We start from the raw sequence: 9,988 nt of genomic DNA, 5'->3' as shown, positions 1-9,988 counted from the left end.
GGGATAGCCACATGAGTTAGCTGCCAAGTTTATGCCCTATATATGTGCCAGGAGCTTGCACCCTATTCACTGTTGCCTGCCTTCCCTTTAAGCTGTCACAGCCCTTCAGGACAAAGAAAGCCACCTCTTTGAAGCCAGGCTGTGTCCTGCTCCCCTGGGATAGGGTACTGGGGAGGGAGTGGGCCAGCAATGGCATTTGAATTTGCTGCTCTGAGTGGGTTGCTGGCTCCTGGCTTATTTACCCAAGGACTGCACCACTTTCTCACATGGAGAAACCTCTGAAGTATTCGGCACCAGCCCAGCGAAGCAGGAGCTGAGATTGCTGGGGAGGGGGGCAGGATGAGCCGCAGACGCCAGTGGGCTGGGGGTGGTGGCACCCGTCCCATGGCCCTGCTGCAGGTGACACTGCTTGCATGGAGGCTTGGACCAGCCGGTGCCAGAGGCTCCCTGCAGCCTGGGCGGTGCTGTGGGTGTGAGTGCTGCCTGCTGCTATGGTGCCTGGACGGGGCTGAGGGCAGCTGGACGCCGGGAGGGGAACTGGGACTTGCCCACCGCAGCGGGCGCAGTGGGGCAGGACTGCGGGACCAGACATGCCTGGCAGCTGTGTCAGGCTGGTTTGGAGCTCCTGGCGGTGAACTGCTGGTCAGAGCCCCGGGAGGATGGCCAGGACAGGGAGAGGTGCGGGATGGGGGCTCTGGTGTCCGTCCTGCCCCGCTCTCCTGGTGCCGGGGTGCCCCGCTGAACTCCGCAGTCCCTTCCCGGTATCTCCCTGCAGGCTGCTCCTCTGGCGGTCGACGAGCCTTGAGTCATCCTCCCTGTGTGTGTGTGTGCCGTCCCGCCTCTTCCTTCCCTGTCCTTCTCTGGCCCCATAGCTAGAACTATCTGCTGGGCTCCTCCCTTCCCGGCCCTATTGACTCAGTGCTCAGGCAGCCGGGCCGGCTTTCGGAGAAGAGGGAAAAGGAGAGGGAGAGGCCCCTGGGGGTGGGAGAAGCTGTAGGCAGCCGCTGACGCCCTCCCGGCCGAGGCCGGTGAGGAGGAGCCGGGACGAGGGAAGAACCCGGAAAGCTGCGCCGGGAGGAGAGGCTGACGAGGTTGGAAAGCGTCTGAAATTCCTCCGGGCTCGGCTTTTGGCATAGCGGGGACAGGACAGGACCCACGACCTAGGTGCTAGGGGGCTGCCTCCTCCCAGCCCGCCCTCAGTGCTGCTTTGCCCCCTTGGTGTCCCCTAAAGACAGCAGGGCTGCAACAGCCAGGCTGGAGGACAGGGCGCAGAATGGGGCTGCTGCTGGGGATGGGGTCTGGGAGGTTCTCCTGGTGTGTGTGTGCCCACCCTGGGATGCTCTGGTGTCACTGGGCTCTCTGCGCCAGGCATTGCTGCTGGAGAAGGTCCCTGCTGTGGGAGTGGCCGGGAATTAGGGAATCAGCCTCCAAGCCTGGCTCTGTGTGATGGCTGAAATTCCCAGGGGAGAGAAAGGTGGTAGCCGTGCCTCAGGGTGGCCGTGCCTGTTCTGTTGCAGGGAGTGGAGCGGGAGGCAGCGGTGCTGGTGCCGAGCTATGATGCCCTTTGGCGGGATGGCTGCTCGCGTGGAGAGAGACCGCCTGAGAGCCGAGGGGCTTGGCCAGCACCACAACGCCATCAAGTACCTCAACCAGGACTATGAGGCCCTCAAGCAGCAGTGCATTGAGAGTGGCAGCCTCTTCAGGGATCCCCAGTTCCCAGCTGGCCCGACTGCCCTTGGATTCAAGGAGCTGGGGCCACACTCCAGCAAGACACGGGGAGTGGAATGGAAGCGTCCGTCGGTGAGTGCTGGGCTTGCTTCTTCTCAGGCTGGGCTGGCATCCCTGTCCTGCACTGATGTGGTGTGCTGAGCTGCAGACTGGCCCTTGCTGGCACCCCTCAGTGCTCCAAGTCCCTGGAGTACTGCAGAGCTACTTTTCCAAGGGCCTAGGGCCGTTCCCCATGAGTGTCTGCTCAGAAAAGCATTGTGTCTAGCAGGCACTGCTTCCTCGGGGCAGCAGACTGTGGGCTTCAAAACAGGTGGGTTGTGTTCTTGCTCCTAGGTGTCATGGCATGGCTATGTCACCCTCAGTAGCTGGGGGTGCCACGAGGGCAAGGGGAATGTCACCCAGCCTTGTCGTCCCATGCATACAGCAGATCTTGCCTTGCCTTACCATGATGGCCTTGGGGCTGCAGTCAAGCAGCCTTCCCTAGCATAGGGCAGGTGGAGTACATCTCACAGGGGCCATATACCATTTCTCTCGAGTCAGAGCTGCAGTGGGTGCCAGCCCTGCTAAAGCCCAGGCCCTGCCAAGATCCAGCACCAGCATCTGATTCTGTCCTTCTGCAGGAATTAGTGGATGACCCTCAGTTCATCGTTGGCGGTGCCACCCGGACAGACATCTGCCAGGGGGCTCTGGGTGAGTGTTGAAGCTTTGTCCCTGGACCTTGGTCCAGGCAGCAGTGACTGGGGAGGGTTGGGTGGCCCTTTCCAGTCAGTGAGGTGGAAACTGCAAGTCAGGGGGCATCCTGTGCCTCCTGGTAGCTCCAGGTTAAAGCTCCACAAAAATGAGTTGATGGGCACACAGCTTGACCCTGCTGAGATCAGTGGAGATTCTGGGGGCAACCATGCCTCACACATGCTGACAACAATGCCAGGAGCTGCTCCAAAGAGCTCCCTGCTTTGGTAAATGGTGAGGGATGGTAGCTGCATGACAATAACAAACTGAGCTGGTGGTGGTGGTGGTGACAAAATGCTTGCAAACGAATGTGGTGTGGCAGAAGGGTATCGAGAGGTGTACAAGCGATGATTTGTCTTTTCTCCAGGGGTGTCTCCCAAGGCGAGGGCACTGAGGCAAGGGGAGAAGTGTGAATGGGCTGGGTAGGCTAGCAGAGTTTAACCATAACTTGGATTTTCTGCTCATCAGAAACAGATCCTGGTACCACAGACAGTGTTGTCCTGACTGGGGGCAAGTAGGGCACTTGATTGGGAATACTGTATACCTTAGCACCTTTAGCATGCTGTTTTCAGGGCTGACTACATTTAATATACCCAGTAATTAGGACAAAGTTGAGGTGGCAACTGGAGTGCATAACAGCCCAAAGCACTGTGGTAGTGTTCACTTGGTCATTAAAAACTCAGAAATGGCATTTTGTCAAACCACAGCCCAGTTACAGGTTATCCAGGCTCGAGGCTAAGGTGTGAAAGGCTTCAAAGGCAAAAGAGAAAAGAGAATCAAGTCAAAGAATTTAAATCACAGTTCTGTCCTGGAGCAGCACTTGTGGTTAAGATCACTCGGAAGGAAAAGTGCGGTGGCATTGCTTGCAATTTGAGAAGCTGGGGCAGCAGCATGAAACCGCTCGCTTGCTAAAATGGCTTTTTACATGCAAAGTGTAATTCTGCTGCAGAACTGCTGTCTGAGATACCGAGGGCAGTCATATGAGTGAGTTCCAGGAGGGTCCAGATAAATGGCTGCAGGAGGGGGCTGTTGGTGCTGACTGTGTGTGGTGGTCTGGACACAGGCTCCAGGTGAGGGAGGGACGTTCCCTGTTGCCTTGAGCTAATACTTCTCTCTGTGGGCAGGCTGAGCAGGCCTGAATCCCTGAGTTCTGCTTGCTGGACCTTGTCTGGATTTTCCACGGACTTTTTGAGCTGGGTAGCCCCAAACATTTGCAAGGACAGCACACCATGGGCTCCTAAACATCCATCACCTACCCTCCCGGCTAGGGAGGTGATGGGTACTCATACCAGCTTCCTCTCCTTCCCCAGGTGACTGCTGGCTGCTGGCTGCCATTGGGTCCCTCACGCTCAACGAGGAGCTCCTGCACCGCGTGGTGCCCCATGGACAGAGCTTCCAGGAGGACTATGCTGGCATCTTTCACTTCCAGGTGGGCTGGGAGCTTTTGGCCCTCCGCAGCCGGTGGGCTGTGGCAGAAGCGAGGGTGGTGGGTTGAGGCCATCCCTCTGGGGTAGGGCTGATGCCATGTGATGCTCAGAGCTCACCCCACTCCTTCCTCACCCCCCAGATCTGGCAGTTTGGTGAGTGGGTGGACGTGGTGGTGGATGACCTGCTGCCCACCAAGGATGGGGAGCTTCTGTTTGTGCACTCGGCGGAGTGCACCGAGTTCTGGAGTGCTCTGCTGGAGAAGGCCTATGCCAAGTGGGTATCCCCGTGGCGGGCATGTGGGTGGTGGGCGGGCATGTGTGGGATGGAGGGGTGGAGGGAAGGGAGTCTCCTGTGTCGCTGGCCCTGCTTGTGTCACCTGGCTGGGTGTCAGGGCAGCTGCAGTGTGCTACCTGCCTGTCTCCTCACGCACCCCTCAGGCTGAACGGCTGCTACGAGTCGCTCTCGGGGGGCAGCACCACCGAGGGCTTCGAGGACTTCACGGGCGGTGTGGCAGAGATGTACGACCTGAAGCGGCCGCCGCGCAACATGGCGCACATCATCCGCAAGGCGCTGGAGAGGGGCTCCCTGCTGGGCTGCTCCATCGACGTGAGTGACGGGCCGGGATGGGACAGGGCTCTGCTGCAGCGCTGGCCACAGCGAGGCCTCACAGCCAAGGCTGTGTCAGCAGTCCCCTCACTGGGACACCGGGTCAAGGTTACTTCTTTGCTCTCCTACCACAGCTCCCTTTCCAGAGCCAGTGTGGCAGCCCTGTGGCACAACACGTGGCTCCTTTGGATGGAGTGGAATTGTTCATGTCCAGTGCAGGACAAGGCACTGCCTATAACTCTGGCCTGTTTTGCATCAGCAAATTTCCTGGAGCGGGGTTTTTAAATTCTGAAGTTTGGGTGGTTCCTTGATGGATCTTTGGGGGGGCTAAGGAAACTGTCTTTAAATTGTCCACAACTAGCAGCCTTTGAGCACAGGGAGCTGCTACCTGCTACTTCTCTTGGCTGGAGCAGTGCAAAGCAAGGAGAATTCTCCACACAGTGGAGGGAAGGGATAGGGATAAGACTATATTAATTCAGTCCTATTGACTCGAGCATTACACATTCTCCTCAGATCACAAGTGCCTTTGATATGGAAGCAGTGACCTTCAAGAAGCTGGTGAAGGGCCACGCCTATTCTGTCACAGCCTTCAGAGATGTGAGTCACCTAGATTAGACTTTAATAGCAATATCAGCCTGGCCAGTGGCATGGGCTCCAACTCTGGTGTCTGGTGTCTGGCAGGTGAACTACCGGGGGCAGCAGGAACAACTCATCCGCATCAGGAACCCCTGGGGTCAGGTGGAGTGGACTGGAGCCTGGAGTGATGGGTAAGCAGGACAGAAGGGGTGGCAGTCTCGCTCTGTCAGGCCAGCAAGCACTGCACACACAGCAGTCAAGCACAGGGCAGTGCTGAGGGGAACCTCACAGTGTGCAGAGCCCTTCACATCAGAGGAGTTGAGGGCCAGCTCTGAATTGCTCTCAGGAGTCCTTATCTAGTTGTCTCTCTCCTGCTCTTCCAGTTCCTCTGAGTGGAACAACATTGATCCTGACGAGAGGGAAGAGCTGCAGCTGAAGATGGAGGATGGAGAGTTCTGGTGAGTGCTGGAGCAAAGTGCTGCTCAATTTCAGCAGCCTGTCCAGGAAGGAGCAGAGGAGCCGGGGAGAGATCCTGCAGTCATGCTTCACCTGAAGCGCATGACCTGCCTTTATGAGCTGGCTTCCCAGCACTGGAGAGCTTGCCAGCATTTTCTCATCTGATCTAGTTAATAATTTTCCTCCCTTGAAGGAAATTCAGGCCAACTAAATGCAAAATAAACATGCAGGAAGAGTAAACATCTCTTCTTACCCAAACCCAGCACAAGGCTTTAAATAAACTATAACTGTTTAGGGTAAAAGATTTTACTGTCATTTAATTCTCCTAAAATGTCAGCTGGGTCCAGAGCTACTTGCAGTCTCCTCCCTCCCCACAGCAGTGCCCTGGCCTCAGCCCCTCCTTGCCTCCCACAGGATGTCCTTCCGGGACTTCATGAGGGAGTTCTCCAGGCTCGAGATCTGCAACCTGACCCCCGATGCCCTGACCAAGGACGAGCTCAGCAGGTGGCACACACAGGTGTTTGAGGGCACCTGGCGCCGGGGGAGCACGGCTGGGGGCTGCAGGAATCACCCAGGTACCTCTGGCCTCCACACCTATGCTCCTGGCAGCGTGATGGAACCAGGCGTCTCATCCATGCATCCCCTTCCTCCCAGCCACATTCTGGATCAACCCCCAGTTTAAGATCAAGTTGCTGGAAGAAGATGATGACCCTGGGGACGACGAGGTGGCCTGCAGCTTCCTGGTGGCTCTGATGCAGAAGCACCGGCGGCGGGAGCGGCGCGTGGGAGGTGACATGCACACCATCGGCTTTGCTGTCTACGAGGTAACCCCTGCCCACCCTGAGGCTTCTTCCTTGGCACAGGCTCAGCCCTGCCAGTCCCACCTCAACCCCAGCCCTCAAGAAAATCTTTTCCACCAGCTTTGGCCAGCTGTGGGCTAATGTCCCCCATCCTGTGCTCCCTGCAGCTGTAAGGGATGGGGCAGGTACTGGGATTCTGATTTTTTCCCCTTTTCCCTCCTATCTGCAGGTTCCTGAGGAGGTACGTGCTGAGCTGTCAGAGCCTACCCCATCTTGGAGGGAAGCACAAGACTGGGCAAAAATGGATTGATGCATCCAGTGGCATGGGAGTTCCACAGCACTGGCTGTGGCTAGTGTGCCAGTGGGAGCTGGGCACCTCCATGTGGGGGGGAGGGAGGGATGGCTCCTACTGGATGGGCAGGACAGAGCTGTCCTACCTGATGGGGCTGGCGCTGGTCCCACCACTCCCTGTGGGTGCTTCCCATTGTGGTCCACAAGCACATTCCTTCCCCCAGGCTCAGGGCATGCAGAATGTGCACTTGAAGAAGGACTTCTTCCTGCGAAACCAGTCCCGGGCACGGTCTGAGACCTTCATCAACCTGCGGGAGGTGAGCAACCAGATCCGGCTGCCCCCTGGCGAGTACATCGTGGTGCCCTCCACCTTCGAGCCGCACAAGGAGGCCGACTTCGTCCTGCGGGTCTTCACCGAGAAGCAGTCGGACACAGCGTGAGTCCTGGCCTGGCAGGGACACCCCGTGTCTGTCGGCACTGGGGTGTCCCCCCCTGCTCCTTGCCAGCTTCCCTGCTGGCTGGGGAGCCCATTCATCACTTTGTTTTCCCCTTTCTGCCCCAGGGAGCTGGATGAGGAGGTCTCGGCAGATCTGGCAGATGAGGTAGGAGCTGCCACTTTGGATCAGCTGGTGCTGAGGCTCTGGCACTTGGGAGTGGGAGCCTGGGGTGTCAGTGTGGCTGGAGAGAGGCTGGCAAGGTTGGGGTGATGGGGATTTGGGAATTAACAAAGAAGAGAGGAACAAAGAAGAGCTTCCTTTCCAGCTGGCGTTTATTGAGTCTGGAAGGCAGGGCAGAGCCTGGGTTTGACCACTGACGTCTTCTTTCTGGTTTGCATCACCCCAGGAGGAAATAACTGAGGATGACATAGAGGACAGCTTCAAGAACATGTTCCAGCAGCTGGCAGGGGAGGTGGGTACGGCTGTGCCAAGCTCTGGAAAGCCCTCTGCGGAGGGGAGGGGGATAGGACCAAACCCCTGGCTCTGGGAGTTCCAGCCCACCCCACCTCACTCAGTCCCATCCTGCAGACAAGTCCATCTTTGCTGTGGCTCAGCCCAGCTGCCCGCAGGGATGGTGTGATGACAGGGGCAGATTTGGGGAAGAGCATCCAGCTGTGACCAAAACTCTTCTGAGTATACAAGAAATGTAATGGCATCCTCATGTTTTGTGACTAAGGCAGAGATGTTTAGGCAGGAGGGGGACAATGGCCACAAGTGTGGTGGAGAGCAGGCAAGGGGTGATCCTAACTCTCTGCTTCTGCTCCAGGACATGGAAATCAACGTCTTTGAGCTTCGGACTATTCTGAACAGAGTCATCGCTAGACGTAAGCACTACTCTTCCTAGCCGGCCCTTCCTCCCTGCAGCCCAGGTTGCTCAGCAGGTTGGGTTTTGGTGCATGTGCTCAACCTCCTCCTTTCTCCTCAGACAAAGATCTGAAAACAGATGGGTTCAGCCTGGACTCCTGCCGCAACATGGTCAACCTGATGGATGTATCCTCTTGGTGCTATGGGCCAGGGCTGGTTTTCGTGGTGCTCAGCCTGCAAGAAACAAGACTTGTGTCTTGGAGCTGGGGCTTGGCTCTCCAGCAGTGCTGAAGCTGTTTAACTGGGGGAAGAAAGGAAGGGGTCCTTAGGGCTTCAGGGCCACCTGCACTATACTCTTCAACTTCAGCAGCAGGTTTTTTGGCGAGGGCCATCACTTCCCCTGCTTGCTTGGGCCTTGGCTCTGCCACCAAAAGCCCAGCACAGTCCCACCCCATGCCTTCTGCTTTCACCTCCAAGAGGAAGTTCCTGTGTTTCACTTCCCATGGGCTCCTTAGCCTGATGTGCTGTTGTGCCACCCAGCCTTTGAGGCACTCCTCAAAGGAAACAAGGACTGTTGGGTTTCTTTCCTCCAAACCATCCTGTCCAGCTGTTGTGGATGAGTCAAGTGACAGGAGCCATGGCCAGTGTCCTGCTTGTACAAGGACATGCAGCTGGGGAGTCAGGCAAGGAGCACCTCTGAGCCCTTCTCCAGCCTGGCCCTACAACATTTCTTTTGCTGCAGGCCAGCCCAGCTTTGGTCCAAGGACAGCACAGCCATGTGCTTCCTACAGCAGCAGCACAGCTGCTCCCAGGGAGTGGCACGGCTGCTGGTTCAAGTCTTACCCTTTCCTTGCTGGGTTGCAGGCTCTTATTTTGTTGATGCTGCAGGATAGAGGGGAAGGTTGGGGGAAAAATTGGACAGGCCAAGTGTGTCCAGGCTTTTGTCACCTCCTGTGGCTGGGATCTGGTAGCTTTGCCTTTGTACCCCCCCCCACCCCACTTTCCTGGCTGCTTTGACCTCCTTGACCCTCTGTTCTCCAGAAAGATGGCAGCGCCCGCCTTGGGCTGGTGGAGTTCCAGATCCTGTGGAACAAGATCCGGAGCTGGCTGGTGAGGAGGAGAGGGGGCATGGTGCACTGCACAGGGGTAGCACCCTCCTGAGGCAGCCTGGAGGCCACAGGAGAGCCCTCCCTTCATGTCCCCTGTGATGTTTTTGCAGACGATCTATCGCCAGTATGACCTGGACAAGTCAGGCACCATGAGCTCCTATGAGATGCGCATGGCTCTGGAGTCAGCAGGTAGGTCTGGAGAAGGATGGCACTGGGCTGGAGGCTGGGGAGGGGGCTCCTGCTGTCAGAGTCCTGTCCTAAATAGCAGGAGAAGAGTGTGACCAGCTTATATTGCATGCTTGAAGGCAACCTGTTGTAGTGAGATGCGACCCCTGTATGCACCAGGCTTTCTGCATCACAGCTGTGCCAAGTGTTGGAGCCTCAGAGTCAGAGATGCACACAAGATGGTCCCAGCCTCTGTCCTCCTCTGGCCTGCAGAATCCCATCCTGGCAAAGCAGAGGCTGGGGCGGATCAGTGAGCTAACTAGTCATATGTGGCTGCAGGGAGAGCATCCCCTCTTCCTACTGAGGCTGGACATGTGTCCTCCTTGAGCACTGGGTGGGTGGACCCTTTATGTGGGACTTTCACAACTACACCCTGCTCTGCTGCCTCCCCGGGGGGCTGACTGCTCTCTGCCTTGCAGGTTTCAAGCTGAACAACAAGCTGCATCAGGTGGTGGTGGCACGCTATGCAGACAGTGACATGGGCGTGGACTTTGACAACTTTGTCTGCTGCCTCCTGAAGCTGGAGACCATGTTCAGTGAGTGATGGCCCTGGGGCAGGCAGGCAGGCAGGGCAGGAACAGAGAGATGTGTTGCTCACTTTGCTTGTGTCCCTGCAGGGTTCTTCCGTAGCATGGACCCTGACGGCACCGGCACTGCTGTCATGAACCTTTCTGAGGTGAGAGTTCAGCCCAGTGAAAGTTGGGGTGGGAAACAAGGGGACATGGCATTAGGGTGAATT

At 57.2% G+C, this 9,988-nt stretch overlaps 1 protein-coding gene across 2 annotated transcripts in view; it reads left to right on the top strand.

The window, feature by feature from the left end:
* CAPN11 (calpain 11) overlaps positions 1–9,988 on the top strand; it is a 12,894-nt gene that overhangs the window by 1,441 nt on the left and 1,465 nt on the right. For both annotated transcript variants that reach the window (XM_005416219.2, XM_031060062.1), the window contains exons 2-21: positions 1,518–1,800; positions 2,349–2,418; positions 3,768–3,886; positions 4,025–4,158; positions 4,323–4,491; positions 5,005–5,088; positions 5,173–5,258; positions 5,451–5,525; positions 5,938–6,098; positions 6,178–6,347; positions 6,553–6,564; positions 6,839–7,050; positions 7,177–7,216; positions 7,458–7,523; positions 7,878–7,935; positions 8,037–8,101; positions 8,957–9,025; positions 9,135–9,213; positions 9,669–9,785; positions 9,867–9,925. In XM_005416219.2, coding sequence (XP_005416276.1) covers positions 1,555–1,800; positions 2,349–2,418; positions 3,768–3,886; positions 4,025–4,158; positions 4,323–4,491; positions 5,005–5,088; positions 5,173–5,258; positions 5,451–5,525; positions 5,938–6,098; positions 6,178–6,347; positions 6,553–6,564; positions 6,839–7,050; positions 7,177–7,216; positions 7,458–7,523; positions 7,878–7,935; positions 8,037–8,101; positions 8,957–9,025; positions 9,135–9,213; positions 9,669–9,785; positions 9,867–9,925 — 2,091 coding nt within the window. In that variant the 5' untranslated portion in view covers positions 1,518–1,554. The remainder of the gene's footprint in view (positions 1–1,517; positions 1,801–2,348; positions 2,419–3,767; positions 3,887–4,024; positions 4,159–4,322; positions 4,492–5,004; positions 5,089–5,172; positions 5,259–5,450; positions 5,526–5,937; positions 6,099–6,177; positions 6,348–6,552; positions 6,565–6,838; positions 7,051–7,176; positions 7,217–7,457; positions 7,524–7,877; positions 7,936–8,036; positions 8,102–8,956; positions 9,026–9,134; positions 9,214–9,668; positions 9,786–9,866; positions 9,926–9,988) is intronic.

The sequence above is a fragment of the Geospiza fortis genome, unplaced genomic scaffold (assembly GCF_000277835.1).
Source record: "Geospiza fortis unplaced genomic scaffold, GeoFor_1.0 scaffold41, whole genome shotgun sequence".
Lineage (NCBI taxonomy): Eukaryota > Metazoa > Chordata > Aves > Passeriformes > Thraupidae > Geospiza > Geospiza fortis.
This window is presented reverse-complemented; position numbering and strand designations above follow the sequence as displayed.